Source organism: Lissotriton helveticus, chromosome 1_1 (assembly GCF_964261635.1).
Source record: "Lissotriton helveticus chromosome 1_1, aLisHel1.1, whole genome shotgun sequence".
NCBI lineage: Eukaryota > Metazoa > Chordata > Amphibia > Caudata > Salamandridae > Lissotriton > Lissotriton helveticus.
This window is the reverse complement of record NC_136057.1, coordinates 279,435,560-279,452,395: the sequence shown is the minus strand read 5'-3', so window position 1 is coordinate 279,452,395 and position 16,836 is coordinate 279,435,560. Positions and strand designations below refer to the sequence as shown.

General features: G+C 48.9%; 1 protein-coding gene across 3 annotated transcripts in view; it reads left to right on the top strand.

Annotated features, from left to right (window-relative positions):
• MKRN1 (makorin ring finger protein 1) overlaps nt 1-15,675 on the top strand; it is a 136,741-nt gene extending 121,066 nt beyond the window's left edge. For 2 of the 3 annotated variants that reach the window (XM_078668183.1, XM_078668184.1), the window contains exons 7-8: nt 13,189-13,330; nt 15,223-15,675. In XM_078668183.1, the coding sequence (XP_078524309.1) occupies nt 13,189-13,330; nt 15,223-15,438 (358 nt within the window). In that variant the 3' untranslated portion in view covers nt 15,439-15,675. The remainder of the gene's footprint in view (nt 1-13,188; nt 13,331-15,222) is intronic. The other variant, XM_078668185.1, reaches the window with a different exon arrangement.
• Nucleotides 15,676-16,836: the final 1,161 nt, after the last annotated feature.

Genomic DNA, 16,836 nt, shown 5'->3' with positions numbered 1-16,836 from the left:
AATTTGGGAATTTCTTTGTGACACCATTCTTTTTCCAGGTAGTGCCCATCAAGAAGCATGGTTGCACAAGTTTTCCCCAGAAAATTGCCTTCATAATGGGATGGTATAAGGAGCAAAACGAGATCACCACTTGGTAAGAGTCATGGTCTAAGAAATTAATCATTCATCATGAACATTATAGAACTGAGAGCCGAAAATTTAGCTCAGTTCTTTCTTTCTAGCTTTCAGAATATACACTGCTCGGTCAGATGATTGACCGTGTCCGTTGTGAGGAAGCATAGATACATGGGATTTACAGTGCTTTTCCCAAGAAGCCACGTCTGGAACTGGCTCGTGGCCAAGAATCTGGAGTTCATCTCCAAAGTTTTTAAAAAATGTAGGTACTTTCATCAGTGTTTCATGAAACTACAAATCTGTCCTAAATGATGCAGTGCTGCACGTCAGCTGGGGCTTTTCATGAGGTATTCACCACAAAAAAGCTCTGAATTTATTCTTTACTGGAAATACTAGGAGACTACCGGGAATGCCTTTTTTTCTTTTTTTCTGCATTTCTATTGATGCCTCTGATAACTGATAGATGTCAGACTGATGCGCCAAATCTCAGTTGGGAGGGCAAACCTTCTGAAGGAAGAAAAGCATCTGTTCATTAGTGAAAGAAGTTCTGCATCTAGGGTATTCAGAAGAAATTTGATCCTAGCAGGGGGACCGTAGAAGCTATTTTCCCATGTTCTCTCTACTACCCACTTCAGGACTAAATTTCTCTCCATTGAGGTACACCATTAGTCAGCGATGACCCTGTTTGAAAGGTTTTGGTGTCAAAACAATTCTTCTCAAAATGAGTAGTCTCTTGCATCGTATGGTTCCCACAAACAAGATTTTTACTGATAGACCAAAAACTCTCCTGTTTTGCAGCGTGAATCTTTCTGGATTCACTATGCTGTGCATATTCCGCAATCTGGTGGTTGGGTCCGGAATCGTAGTCTTTTTTCTCTTTTTTTTTTTTTTTTTTTTTTTTTTTGTCGTAGCCCAGGTGGGCGTCGACGTCCCACCATTTGGTGTCCTTTCGGTGACGTCGGCGTGCTTCCGGCGGAAGCTACCACCCTTGGGCGCCATCTTCAGATTCTTTTTTCCGCCGTTGGGTCTGGATCGTCGCGTGAAGCTCCAGAAGTTTTAGAGGAGGAAAGAAGAGAATACAGCAGAAATTCACAGGTGAAGACCTAAGAACATCGACAGAAGAGGACCTTTAGTGAGGAGACGACGAAGAAAGGAGAGCACTTCGAAATCTTCGACCTCCTTGAAGGGATGCGCACACAGGGGGCCCCATGAGCGCAGGGATGTACAAGACGCCGTTTAAATTCTGCAAGAACTGCCACCACAAGTTCGCACAGAAGGACCAGCACCCAGTCTGCAACCTCTGCCTGACAATCGACCACGAAAGCAGAGACTGCAACGCCTGCTCCGTCTTCAAGCCGAAGACACTCCGAATTCGAGAAGGACAGAGGACGGCTCACCACACGATGCAGGGCAAGGGCCAAGCCCCGACGCTCTATGAACTTGGCCTCTCCACCGACGATGAGGACAACATCGCCGAAGGACCAGATGACTTCACGGTCGCTGAGACCGATAAGAGTACGCCTGATAAGGTAGGAGAGTCTAAGACCCCGAAAACTCCCACAGGGCCTCGAAAACCTGAGACAGACTCTCGAAAGTCAGAGCACAGAGCCTCAAAAGGAGCACCGGCGCCGAGCAAATCGACGACCGAGGCTGCATCCTCCGATAAAGAGCCCAGCGGATCCTCCGAGAAGGACTCCCGGAGGCAGAAGACCAGCGAAAAGCAAAGGTCATCGAAGCAAACCCCCGAAAAAGGGCCTTCGACGTCGAAAGAAAAAGAGCCGAAGAAAGCTTCGACGACGAAGCCGTAAAGGGCGGACGAAACGCTCGACAACTAACAGGCCGCAGAAATGCAGATAAACAAGAGAAGGCTCAAGGCCGAAATGGAGAGCATCCTTCAGAGAAAGAAGGACTTCAACGAAAAAATGAAAAGTTACAAGATTCCCCCGAAGCCGGCACAGACCGTCGCTGAGGTACAGGAGATCGAAGAGTTCGACATCGAAGAGCCGCCGAAAACTCCGGAACCTTCGGAGCACGAAGAGGAGGAGGACCTCTACTACACAGAGGGGGATTACGGGGAACAGCAGTCCAGCTACGGTTCTGGTTCCTCGACGGCCCAAGACCAGGAATGGCAGGACATCGAGGCCGAAAACCCAGAGGATACAGAAAAGGGGGTGGTGATGAACAGTGTCTGAATTAAGCAGACCACTCTTACCCAGTCCAAAGATCAGGGCTTGATCCATCACCGTTATTTATCTCACTGCCCCATCCCAGCTCAGAACCTGGCTATATGCAAATTAGTCTGTCCCTGGCCCAGTGCATCATGGGAACAGGGCAGACCAAACTACCAAGCCAATTCTTCACCAGAAAGGAGACAAGCTACCGGGGACCGGTTTCTGGCATTTCAGCCTCTTCGGCCCGGCTTGCTTGAATCCTGATGGAGCAGTGAGAAAGGGACTCATGTCTGAGTATACCCTGCCACACCTATAGTGGCCAAAAATGATACAGAAAAGGGGGTGGTGATGAACAGAGTGTCTGAATTAAGCAGACCACTCTTACCCAGTCCAAAGATCAGGGCTTGATCCATCACCGTTATTTATCTCACTGCCCCATCCCAGCTCAGAACCTGGCTATATGCAAATTAGTCTGTCCCTGGCCCAGTGCATCATGGGAACAGGGCAGACCAAACTACCAAGCCAATTCTTCACCAGAAAGGAGACAAGCTACCGGGGACCGGTTTCTGGCATTTCAGCCTCTTCGGCCCGGCTTGCTTGAATCCTGATGGAGCAGTGAGAAAGGGACTCATGTCTGAGTATACCCTGCCACACCTATAGTGGCCAAAAACGATACAGAAAAGGGGGTGGTGATGAACAGAGTGTCTGAATTAAGCAGACCACTCTTACCCAGTCCAAAGATCAGGGCTTGATCCATCACCGTTATTTATCTCACTGTCCACCCTAAGCGTGGAAGGGTATACTCAGATGTGAGTCCCTTGCTCATTGCACCATCAGGATTCAAGCAAGCCGGGCCGAAGACGCCTGAAATGGCAGAAACCGGTCCCCGGAAGCTTGTTTCCTTCCCAGTGTAAGAATTGGCTTTTGTAGTCTGGTCTGCCCTGTTCCCATGATGCACTGGGCCAGGGACAGACTAATTTGCATACAGCCAGGTTCTGAAACTGGGATGGTGCAATGAGCTAAAAAACGGTGTTGGATCTAGCCCTGATCTCTTGACTGGGTGAGAGTACTCTGCTTAATTCAGAGAGACTGTCCATCACCACCCCTTGTTGTAAATGAAAACCCAGAGGAGGCGGTAGAAACATACCCCTCGAGGCCTTCGCCACCGGATGACATTGGGGCATACAATGAGGTGGTAAGAAAGGCGGCAACAGCTTATGGAATTAAGCTGGAAGAGGAGAAGCCAAAAGCAGACTTCCTGCTCGAGACACTGCTCCCCATACAGACAAGGAGCCAGTTCCTGCCCATGCTCAAGAGTATCACGGCCCAGGGAAAGGAGGCCTTCAAGGACCCGGCTACATGCAGATCTGTAACGCCGAGGACTGAGAAGAAGTACAAATTCTCCTCCGAAGACCCAGCTTACATCAAGGGTTCCATCACAGCGGATTCTATCATCGCTGCAACGGCCAGGAAAAGGGCAAACGTCCCAACAACGTCCGGACCCCCACCTGACCAAGAAAGCAGGAGGATGGACCTAACGGGCAGGAAGATTGAGAGGAACGCTGCAACGCACTGGCGGATGGCGAATTCCAACGCCCTCCTGAATAGGCATCAATACCAGCACTGGCAGAAGATGGGACAGTTGCTCAAACATCTCCCGGAACAATACCATGACAGAGGAGCACACCTGGTAGAGGAAGGGAAGAGCATCGCCAACTCATGCCTGAAGACCGCCTTGGACGGGGCAGAAACATCCAGCAGACTGATGGCTATAGGCATCACTGAAAGAAGGCAAGCATGGCTCAGGATCTCAGGATTCAAGGCTGAAGTCCAGAACAACATCCTGAACACACCCTTCAGCGGTGAAACATTGTTCGGAGCCCCAGTTGATGATAAGCTCACCCAACTGAAGAAGGACAACGAGACGGCAAGGTCCATGGGAGCCCTGCAGTTCAGAGGGTTGAGAAGGGGCACTCCGTCGCGGAGGCCGAACGGCAGAGGTGGAAGCCAGCGAGGAGATTCTCACCAGAGTTTCCACCAGGGGCAACCGAGTGACAGCCAAGGCCACCAGGGGCAGCAGAGGCAAAACTGGAACTACCAAGGCAGGGGCCAGTCCTTTCGATCGAGAGGAAATGGACGGGGCCAGAGAAGAAGAGGCGGTGAACAGCCCCCCTCTAAGTGACTTCACACGAGAGAAGGTGCTCTACCACCCACACCCTCCGGGGGAGGAGCACGGGAAAACAAAGAGGAGAGGGCTACACGGACAAGACACAAAGGAACATGCAACTCCGGTAGGAGGAAGATTGAGATTTTTTCTCCAGGAGTGGAGAAAAATAACAGACAAGTGGATACTCAATATTATGCAGTTCGGGTACTGCATAGAGTTGGAAAAAAGGCCACCAAACAGAAAACCAAAGAAAAGACAGCACTCAGGAAGAGAGCTGCAACTACTGCAAGAGGAAGCCCAAGAACTCCTCCTCAAAGCGGCCATAGAACGGGTCCCCTTCAAAGAACGCAACATGGGAGTGTACTCAAACTACTTCTTAGTGCCAAAGGTGGACGAAAGCCTAAGACCCATCCTGGATCTACGGTTCCTGAACAAATACGTCAAAACTCAAAAATTCAAAATGACGTCCCTACAAGAGGTCATTCCTCAGATAAAAGCAGGGGACTTCTTGTCTACCATAGACCTCAAAGATGCATACCTGCACATCCCCATGAACAAGCAGCACAAGCACATGCTAAGGTTCACTGTAAACAAGGATCACTACCAATTCACGACCCTAGCTTTCGGCCTAAAGTCCGCACCAAGGGTGTTCACCAAATGCCTTGCGGCAGTGGCCGCACACCTAAGGAGAAAGGGGATACACGTGTACCCCTACCTCGACGACTGGCTGGTGAAGGCAAACTGCTACAGGACATGCAAAGAGCATGCAGAACAGGTGACAGGAACGCTAGCAAACCTGGGTTTCTCCATACACTGGGGCAAAAGCTCGATGGAACCAGAGCAGGTGAAGATCTTCCTGGGAGCCCAGATCGACACCATACAATGCAGAGTCTTACCGAGCGAAAAGAGAACGCTCAGCCTACTGAGGGAGAAACGTCACTACCAGAAGGGGCGATCTCTGACCGTGAGGACTGTGAGCAAGATCTTGGGGATGATGGCATCATGCATCCATCTGGTCCCCAATGCACGCCTACAAATGAAACCACTCCAAGAGTGGCTGCAACAACAATGGTCACAAGCTACAGGAAGTTGGGAGGATCTAGTGGTTGTAACGCACAGGGTGCAGGAAGAGATAAGGTGGTGGACCAAGGAGAGAATAACGGAAGGGAAACCTCTAACACCACCGGACCCAACGGTGACCATCACCACAGACGCATCCCAGAAGGGGTGGGGCGCACACATGAACAGGCTCAGAGTGTGGGGTCTGTGGAGCCCTACAGATGCAGTCAGGCACATCAACTACCTGGAACTGAAAACTGTGTTGCTAGCCCTCAAGGCCTTTCAGAAACACCTACACAACTGGAAGGTGCTAATACAAACAGACAACACCACAATGATGTTTTACATAAACAAACAGGGGGGAACTCAATCGTTCCCGCTGTCAAACTTGGCACAAGAGATCTGGAAATGGGCCATACCACTAAAAATAGACCTGCTAGCCATACACATGCCAGGGAAGGACAATGTGGAAGCGGATTGGCTCAGCAGGCAGACTTCAGCATCCCACGAGTGGGAACAGTCAGGAAACAGTCTATTCAGGAAGTGGGGCACCCCAACAATAGACCTATTTGCAACACATCGGAATGCAAAATGCCAATACTTTGCATCCAGGCAACCAGAGGCACGGTCCCAGGGGAATGCCCTATGGATAAGCTGGTCAAAAACATTTGCCTACGCTTTTTCCCCCGATACCACTGATCCCCAGGGTGCTCAACAAATGCATGAAGAGCAACATGACGCTCATCCTTGTGGCACCACAATGGGCCAGGCAGACCTGGTACTCTCAGATAATGGAGATGGCGCAGGGGCCACCCCACAAGTTCTCAAAAAGAAGAGACCTACTCTCCATGGAAAACGGAGGAATCCTACACCCAGAGCCAGAGAGCCTCAACCTCTCGGCCTGGCTTTTGAGGACTTAGAATTTGCACACCTGAAACTACCAGAGAGCACCCTGCGGGTACTGCGAGAGGCAAGAAGGCCCAGCACACGCAAGTGCTATGGGGAAGAGTGGAAAAGATTCACTCAATGGTGTTGCAAGAAACCACTCCAAAGGAGACTGACCAAGGAGTCCACGGTGCTAAGGTACCTCACACACCTAATCAAGGCAAAGCTAAGCTCATCCTCACTGAGAGTGCACCTAGCAGCGATTGTGGCATACACAAGAGGAGAAACGGGGAGAAGCTTCTTCACATCTCAAGTCGTGAAAAGATTCCTGGAAGGGGCTAAAAGAATAGCGCCGCCAAAGAGCATGCCGCCACCGGCCTGGAACTTAAACGTGGTACTGACGGAGCTCATGAAAGCACCCTTTGAACCCATCCACAAAGCATCACTGCAAATGTTGACAATGAAGACGGCCTTCCTGGTGGCGATCACCTCACTACGAAGGGTGAGCGAACTGCAGGCACTCACACTGCAGGAACCCTACATCCAGATACACAGTGACAGGGTCGTGATGAGAACTGACCCACACTTCATGCCAAAGGTGGTGTCAAGGTTCCACATGAATCAGAGTATTCAGATCCCTAGCTTCTTCCAAAACCCCACTACAAGCGCTGAGAGGTCGCTCCACACCCTAGACGCAAGAAGGGCTGTGATGCACTACATTGAAAGAACGAAGGACCACAGGAAGACGAAACAGTTCTTCGTGTCCTTCGCTAACAGTTACATGGGCAAACCAGTTACGAAAAACACCATAGCCCGATGGATCGCACAGACAATTCAGTTCTGCCACAAGCAAGCTGGCCAGGAGCTAACAGGAGGGGCACGAGCCCACTCCACCAGGAAGAAAGGAGCAACAATTGCCTTCCTGGCCAACACACCGATTCAGGATATATGCCTGGCGGCAACATGGGCTTCAGTACACACTTTCACGAAGCACTACTGCGTGGATGTACAGATGAACAAGGAAGCACAAGTGGGACAAAAAGTGCTTCAACATATTTTTAGCAACCAACGCTCATCTTCCACCCAACCGCCACAAGAGTAACGAAAACCGCTACAAAATCTATGCACAGCATAGTGAATCCAGAAAGATTCACGCTGCAAAACGAATAGTTTCTTACCTGTCGGTGTAGTTTTGCAGCTTGAAGATCTTTCTGGATTCACTAGCGAACCCACCCGCCTCCGCCAGAAAGATGAGGCTGGAAAAGAGGGTGGAAAAACATTGAAAAGAAAGCAAGTTGGAACAATTACAAAATACGTGGAAACACTAACGTTGAAAAAACGATTAACATACATAGCCATGGATTCACTACAAAGACAAACAAGGAAAAGAGACGGAAAAAAGAATCCGAAGATGGCGCCCAAGGGTGGTAGCTTCCGCCGGAAGCACGCCGACGTCACCGAAAGGACACCAAATGGTGGGACGTCGACGCCCACCTGGGCTACGACAAAAAAAAGACTACGATTCCGGACCCAACCACCAGATTGCGGAATATGCACAGCATAGTGAATCCAGAAAGATCTTCAAGCTGCAAAACTACACCGACAGGTAAACTATTCGTTCTGGAGGTGAAGGGGCAATTAATTCTTGCTGTGCAAATTCCCAATGCAGAGTTCTGCAAGGGTGCCACCCGTAGAGCTACCCACACTTTAACAAGATGCAGCTGTCTTCATTTGGACTCTGGTGATTATACCCAAGTAGGCCAGTTTTGAATTTTTTTGTGAAATGCGCACAGTCTAGAGTAGGTAGCCCATCGCAGCATGTCAAAGGTCTAGAGATAGACTCGCTGCTTGGCGTCACTTTGGTGAGGCATGTTCCATCATAGAGCCCGCGGACATTTAGCGATGTATTGCGCCTGGGGATGAAGCAAATCTGAACTTCGTAGACTCACTCAGAGGAGGGAGGAACATCTGATTCTCCAGTATTACTGAGAATCTTGTAGTCCGAGGCAGGAGATCGCTCCATATAAAAAGTGGAGTGTTTGGGTCCTGTTTCTATATTGGCACTGCTTCCCTGGCCACTTGGAACTTCTATAGAAGGCACTGTGATAGAGCACACATTTTTTGCATAAAATTCCAGGGGTAGGCAGTCGGGGACACTGCAAATTCCCCTTGGAAAGGACTCTGATCGCCACCCTCATGTCTTGTGGCGCACTAACGCAGGACTCCTGAGGCGAAAAGCCGGGAGCATAAAACTTTGCATTTTAATAATTTTGTGTGATACTTTGTTTTTAACCTACCTGGCATACTTGCACTCTGTGGCATTTCCTCAAACAGCGGGCTGACGCTGCAACGAATCATCTCATCCTGGTCGCCATTCTCGAGGGCGAGGTGTGCCACGTGACACGCCACCTCGGTTGGCCACGCCCCCTTCAACGCTCCGACCATCCAGCATAAATTATGTGCCTTGGGAGGAAGCGCAGCGGGCGCGACGATTGTGCGCCGAAGGCGCGCCTAAGGCAAGCCCGTCAGCGCCCGTCCGCGACTGTCCGGGGCTAGGGGCACGTCACTCTGCCCCGCTTATCACCTACACCCCGGACCAACTACGCAGCCTCCAAGGACCCTGGCCCATTACTGCCTCCATTTGCTCTCGCATTTCCTCCCTTGGTCTTCCCTCCACCGCCCCCTCTTATATCCCCTTTCCTACAATTGGCCCCTCTCTCTCGCCTTGTAGCATCGTTCCTCCATCAACCCCTAAAGCCCTTACGGCTTTTTACCTTAACACCCGGTCTGCTGTCGCCCACGCGCATGAACTCTCGGTCCTGCTGGACCTTCATGGCCCGGATCTTCTTTTCCTTACGGAGACCTGGTTCTGCGATGACTCCCTCCCCGCCCTACTATCCACCTTACCGGCCGCTTACTATGCCCTCAGGGCGGACCGCCCTTCTGGCAGAGCCGGGGGTGGCGTGGCGGTCATCGCACGTGCCGATCTTCCCTTTCAAATCCTATCCCTGCCTGTCATTGTGACCACCGAATTTCTGGTGATTCGCACCACCTCCACCTCTCCCCCCCTGACCTGCTTTCTCACCTACCGTCCTCCTCAAACCCCCTTACAGTTTTTCCCTGACTTCTTGGAAGTCTTGGCTACTATTACAGTCAATAACTCCTCCATTCTGCTTCTTGGCGACTTCAATTTTTGGCCCTCCGATCCTGCTGAATGTTCGTCCTCTAAGAAATTCTCTGAAACCCTCCAATCCCTCAACTTCACATCTTATGTTCACTCTCCCACCCACATGAAAGGTCATACGCTTGACCAGATCTGGTCCTTGAACTGCCCTGTGGAATCTCTCTATTTCACCTTGCTCATGGTCCGACCACCACCTGATCTCATTCTCCCTTCCTATTCACCCCCCAGCTCAACTCCCCTGCCCCAAAAACACCTGGGTTCGATCATGGGGCCGAGTTAATCCAGAAACTCTCTCTTCCCTTCTTACTTCCTCCCTCCCCTCCTTGCAGGGCCTCTCCACTCTCTCCCAGGTTGACGCCATAGACCAGTGGCTCTCCTCTGGCCGCGATTCCGTGGCCCCGCTCAAGCGCATCACTTCCAAACGTGAGAAGGACGCCAACCGGTGGTTCAACGAAGAGCTTAAGGCCACCAAACTAAAAGTACGTCGCGCGGAGCGGACATGGAGGAGGAACTACTGCCCCACTTTAAAACTGGAGTACACCAACATCCTTACCCAGTATAAAAAAGACATCTTGGAGGCTAAAACATATTTCTCCTCCAAAATATTAGCCGCGGAAAACCAGTCTAAGGAGATATTCACGATAGTCCACAACCTGGCGTTCTCGGACAGAACCACCCTCAAGCCCGCCCCATCCGAAGAACTCTGCCTCTCCCTTAATAATTACTTTATTCATAAAATTGTTACCCCAATGTCCCCCCCCCCCCAAGGGTGAACTTATCGCCCTCCCCCCCCATCACTAGGGAACGTCTGATCTCCTTAGTGCCTTTAGTCAAGTCCGGCTCTCCGCTCGACCCTTGTCCGGCCCACATCCTCCGCCATATCTTTGTTACCTGCCCAGACCCCCCCCTTCACCTCCTCAATAGCTCTCTTACTCAAGGCGTAGTCCCCAACCCCTTGAAGTCCGCGGTTATTGTGCCCATTCTGAAAAAACCTGGGGCAGACCCTTCTGTCCCTGCCAATTTCCGCCCCATCTCCCTCCTGCCATTTTTGGCTAAAGTGCTCGAGCGCCATGTCACCTGCGCTCTGAGCTCCTTTGTGGAGATGCATGGAGCTCTTGCCCCCCGCCAGGCCGGCTTCCGCCCCGCACACTCCACGGAGTCCGTTGTCATCTCGGTCCTGGACAACCTCAGGGAGGGTATGGATACCAATCAACACCAGGCCCTTGTGCTCCTCGATCTCTCAGCCGCCTTTGATACGGTGGATCACACCATCTTGCTTTTCCGTGTCAAGGCGGCTGGGATCGGGGGGACCGCCCTGGTCTGGCTATCCTCCTTCCTGAGTGACCGCACCCAGGCCGTCCGCCTGGGCGACTTTACAGCGGACGTCCGGAAAGTTCAGTGCGGGGTTCCCCAAGGCTCTTCCCTCTCCCCCCTCCTGTTTAATCTGTACGTCGCCCCTCTTATTTTTTCTCTCCAACAGATGGAGGTCACCGTATTTAATTATGCGGATGACCTCCAGCTTGTTTTCAATCTATCCTCTTCTCCCTCTTCTATTCTAAATTTTCAATCTGTCATGCTCCATATCAGGGACTGGATGAACCACAATCACCTCAAACTTAACCCCGACAAGACCGAGCTGGTGTTGACGGGTGGTTCATCCAGCCCCTGGTCCTCTCTCTTCTGGCCCCCTTCTCTTGGCCCCTCTCCCGTACCCTCTTCCTCTGTCAAAACCCTAGGCATAAAACTCAATTCTCAACTCACCCTTCACTCCCAGGTTAGTTCTGTGGTATCTTCTTCTTTTCTTGCACTGCGCACTATACGCAGGGTGTCTCGCTTCTTCACCTTTTCTGCTCTCAAACTCATCATTCTGGCCATGGTGGTGTCCCGCTTGGATTACGGCAACGCCCTATATGCCGGTATTCCTGCATATAGCTTGCGGCGCCTGCAGCAGATACAAAACCAGGCGGCCCGCCTGGCCTTTAAACTTCCAAAATTCCACCATTCTACCCCTCTTCTGAAATCCTTACACTGGCTCCCAGTGCGAGCCAGGGTTCAATTCAAGCTCGCCTCCATTACCTTTCTGGCCCGACTTGGCCTGGCACCAGTGTTCATCTCTTCTGAGATCGTTCCATACGTTCCCACCAGGGAACTACGCTCGTCCTCCCAGTCCCTCCTCACCATCCCACGCTACCGGAGAAAGAAGTGGGGAGGCTCTAAATTTGCCACCCTTGCCCCGACCCTCTGGAACTCCCTTCCCCTTGAACTTCGTACCATCACCCCGTACCCTCAATTCCGTAAACACCTCAAGACCTTTCTGTTTACGAAGTCCTTTGAATAACATTCCTTCAGTTCTCCCATTCTTTTAGCCCCGGATCCTGTTAGTTGTAGCGCCAAGAAACCGCTGGTAGACGCGCGCTCTACAAGTAATTTTAAACTCAAACTTGTTCAGTGATGGGGCCCTTGAGTTGGTCTGAGGTCTCTTGGTATTTGAGGGAGTGGGATATCCTCTAATGGGTGTAAGTCTTTAGTTGATGCTGTGGCTCACTCTGAGCACTAAACCGAGTTGTAGCAGCAGGAGGCTGCGCTAATCCTCTCCAAGGTGTTGTGAAATGCTCTAGCGGACACGCTAATTCTATGGATTGGAGTCTCCAGGGAACAACCATTTTGGCCAAGAGCCTTCTGCGGCGGTCCACCCTGGGTCGACACAAGCTATGTAGAATGTCCAGTCTAAACAGCAGAGGTGTTCCAACAAAGTGACATGTGCCCTCCTCACCTCATCCAGTTCCTCCCCCATACTTTCTGCTAACTTGAGCCCAAGCTCCCCTCCTTTGTCATTTGAGGTTCAAGTGCTTGGCGAATGACCACCACCGGTCATAATGCGCCTCCTCCCACACCTTGAAGGCCTCCCATTCAGCAAGGAGGCAGAGCCCTCCTTGTGCACAAAGTAGTAAGTGATTGTGTCGTGTTTAGGGGACTTGAATGCTGGATCCTCCAGCCATTGGAGCTGTAGTTTCCATGTGGGAGACACGGCTAGGCACTCTACCCCACTCCCAATTTGTCTCCCGTGTTTGAAAGCAAAATGTGTTTGTTTTCCTTGTTTTTACTCTAAGTGATAATTGCTAATCCTCCAGTTGAGTTAATTTCTCACCTAGTGAGGTTTTCAAAGAATTTATTTGTATTCACAAAAAAGTTGAGTTTGGAGTCAGTTCTGACAGTGATTGTACTCCAACTTTGACTCAAAATCCTGAACGATGCAAGTTTTAGAAGAGATCATGATTCCTTTGATTTCACACTATTGGATTCTACTTTTTTCAAAAGCATGCCCTTCTATGGAAGCCTTGCCTTCGTCAAAAAATGTTGTAGGTTTATTGCTAATTTGGTGACTGGTTTCGAGGCAGTTTAGTTGTCTGCCAGAGGTAGCGCTTGAGCTACTTCCCAGTGTACTCCTCACTTTGTCATACTTGGAATTTGAGTTCTACTGCTGTCCTTGTGCTTTATTTCCCTTTTTATTGCCTCATTTCCTTCTAATTTTTTTCCTAGCTTGTATTTAGGAGGTTTTTTTCTCTGACTTTCGGTTTACCACAAGTAAAAAAAAATTTTCTTTCCAGCAACAAGTCATGCCGTTATTTTAATGAGGGTAGAGGGAGTTGTCCGTTTGGAGGAAATTGTTTTTACAAGCATGCTTATCCAGATGGACGTATCGAAGAGCCACAGCCGCGGCCCAAAGGCAGTTCCTCAAGCAGGTATCGGGTAAGTCTAACTCTTTTCTTAGTTTTAAATGACCCCTGTGTCATGATTCCTTCATGCAGTCTTGACTTTATCCAAAAACATGTGGCATTCTGCCACCAGGAGTTAATATTGTAAGTGTAGGCTTAAAAATCTTCTTGGAATACAAAAAGGCTTAAGAGCCAGGATAGGTTAAAGTTGTCATGTCATGGTCACTTAAACTCTGTGGTATTCTATCTGATTTTGTTAATCTAGTTGGGCAACGTTTAGCTCAATCAAAGCCGGTTAAGCAAATATACAGTGAAAAGTGCACACAAAGTACTGCTCTTCCCCCATTTGAGTATCCTTGAGCATGTTTTTTTTTTTCTCCTTTTTTTTCTCTCTCATCAGTCTGTGTACTTTAGGATTTAGTTGGTTTGCAGCATGTTGATCAGAAGTTGTGCACAGTAGTTATATAGTGTTGTATTGCTGCTTTCGGTTTTTAACATGCATTGAATGAAAAAGACTCGTTTGGGGATGGTCATGGGAAACCCTCCCGTTAAATGTCAAGTTCCTTCATTGAACACTTACAGGATTTCTTCCATTTCTGCTTGCTGAAGGGCCACAGAAGTTAAGGGGTGGGCACGCAAAGGTTTTCAGTGCACAAGATTGTTCTACACTGTAGTGGATAGATGGTTGGTGTGCTACACCATATCAGGCTGCTTTTGAAGAAATATTTCATGCTAACTTCAAGAGGGAGAAGGCTGTTATGCCTGCCTATGTCTGGTGTAAAGGTATTTTTTATATCATGGCTGGAATGCTCCATGTGACTCAATGTCATGCTTGTTTCTGAATTTTCGATGTCTGAGCAGTAACCTCATGGTTACTGCACTAAATGGATGGATTGATGGTGCCTGCTATTTATTAATAGTAAACTATCTTTTTGGTTACTTCAAGAAGTGTACCCATCCATCCTGATAGATCAGACATTGAGGAGTGGATCTAGTCCCCTACACTAGAATAGGGCTCCAACACCAGTGACCTTGAACCTCCATGGTACCTGCTGAAAACCTACACTGCACAGGACAAACCCTACACTTGGAGCTGGAAAGACTATCTCCACACCATACTCCCACAAGCGGAGACTGACTAAAGCGGCTTAACATTAAAATGAGCTTCAGCTTCATAAGGAATATTCTTAAGATTGAACCTGAAATGGACTTAACTTCATTCAACGTCGAATCAAACCTTCAGGGTCTGTGGAATTTAGACTCTTAACATGGTGCAGGGATTTCCAGCATGAAAGTTCACTAGCAGTGCTTTGTAACAGGATTTCGAGAGCAGGGAGAGCATATCCAAATATTCATGACCAATTGATCCGCATGGCAGTAACCCAATAATTGGGTATTGGCATCTGGAGACGTTTCTATGGCATTTTGTGCTGTTAATGTGGTTAAGGTTTAACACTAGTTTTTGTTTTTTCGCTCCATCAAATAGATTTGGGTAAAATCACATACTTTTCAGACATCTGATCAACTAGCGGCAATATCCAATATCTGAAGAGAACTGGAATTTTCTGCATACTTCGGTTTAATGGCACTAAGCCTTAGCTAAAAGTATAAGTATCTCTTAATTTGTGTCAATCAGGCAAGGCATTGTCTTGGAAGGGCACTATTCTAATCCTAATCAATTTTCAAATCGATGTTTTAGCTAATTTTCAAATGTTAATTTTTTTTTTAATAAAGTGCATTTCTCAAGTGGATGTGGCTACTGCGTGAGCCTGGGAATGTACATTGTCATTTTGAACAATTAAAGCAAGGATATTTAATCCATATTTTCCTTAAATGAAGTCAAGGTAAATGTGTACTGATATTTTGAAGATTCGGACTTCTTTCATCAAACGTTTAAATCATATGATCTCTATCTTTTTACTTCAGGCCCAGCAGAGGAGCCGCATTTGGGAGTTCATCGAAGAGCGAGAGGGCACCGATCCATTCGAGAGTGATGAAGACGAGGTGGTGGCTTTTGAACTAGGAGAGATGCTCTTGATGCTCTTGGCTGCAGGGGCAGACGATGACCTAACAGACTCTGAAGATGAATGGGACTTGTTTCATGAGGATCTAGAGGATGATTATTCTGATTTGGATCTATAGCATGGTGTCCCTGGAGTTTGGACTGTATGTGCAGCCTGCGACAGTAGCGATTTCTTGTGGTGTTGTGGCAGTGCCGGTGTCTCTCCTAGGCAGGCCTATCAATTCCAGCTGCTCAAGTAACAATTTTTACCCAGGGTCCACCTTCCCCCATCCTTTAAACAGACCCTTCCTACCCCAATATGTATGTTTCTCTGTTTCTGGAAGAATAACAAATAAATCTCTGAAAAAAACAAGAAATATTGAACATTTGGGTGACCTCGTTCCAAGATTGAAGTCTGTATGGCCTCCAAGACTGTTGTGCATTATTTAATTTAAGGTATCTGTAAGCTACATCTATCTGTTTGCCACTTTTATTACTACCTTATGGCAACTTGTTGAAAGTTGCACTGTTTCCACCAGCAGTTGGCACCAAGTATACAAAATGTAAACAATTTGGTTTTTTTGGGGGGGGGGGGACGGGTTAACGGAGGGTGAGAGGTGAGCTGCTTGTTCTTAACCCCATAAGGTTCAGAACTTCGCTGTGCAGTTTTCCAGTGGCCTCTTGGATATGGATCCACTCTTAATCTGATATTTTCAACTGCCCATGATTTTTTGTTCTCATTTTTGTTTGCATCAAGCTTGCTCGTTCCTCTTAGGCTTCAGGGCATGTATTTCTATGTCGGGTTTTCTACAAATGATCCTCTTGGGGCTTGTTTCACTGAGTGCATTTCTGTTTTTCTTTCCTGAGATGACATGGAGCTCATGGGGGAGATTAGCTAGTACCTTGAAGACAAATCCCAGAGATAACTGAAACCTAGCATCAGAGTGGGAGAGGTGGCGATGGAGGAATACCATGCAGGATGGTAGCAGAATTGTAAACAAATGTGGCATTAGACCTTTCCTGGGGTCAATACCAAAGGGTCAATCGGCAGTTGCATTAGGGAGCGGTTTCAGAATCCGTGGGGGGAAAAGCCTTTTTGGTGAAGGGGGTCACTACAACACCTATATGACCACTTCCTGTGGGAAATGGACATAACCCTGTCCGAGAATTCCTAGGTATGCCATCACAAGGATAGCTACCTTTGAGAATTTGTCTACCTCCGTTAGCCCACCTTAGGCGTTCCACCCACCGGCTAGTACCACCCCTATCCGGCCAATTAATTTTCGCACCTGACCAGGTGTCAAAGGGGCTCTTGACATGGGGGGCGGGGTGGCTTCCTCTGTCCTGAGGAGCCAGATTTGCATTCCAAAGGCAGCAGCTTATTTGAAGCTTGCCAGTCCAAGGAGGCTAATGAGAAGGTAATCTTGTGGTAGGGGGTGTTACACCCTCTTCCCGGCCAGGCTTTTGTTCTGGACCTCGGAGGTCAGACTAGTCTTGAGTGGCAGGCTGGAAGAAACCAGTCAGCAAGCACACCAGAG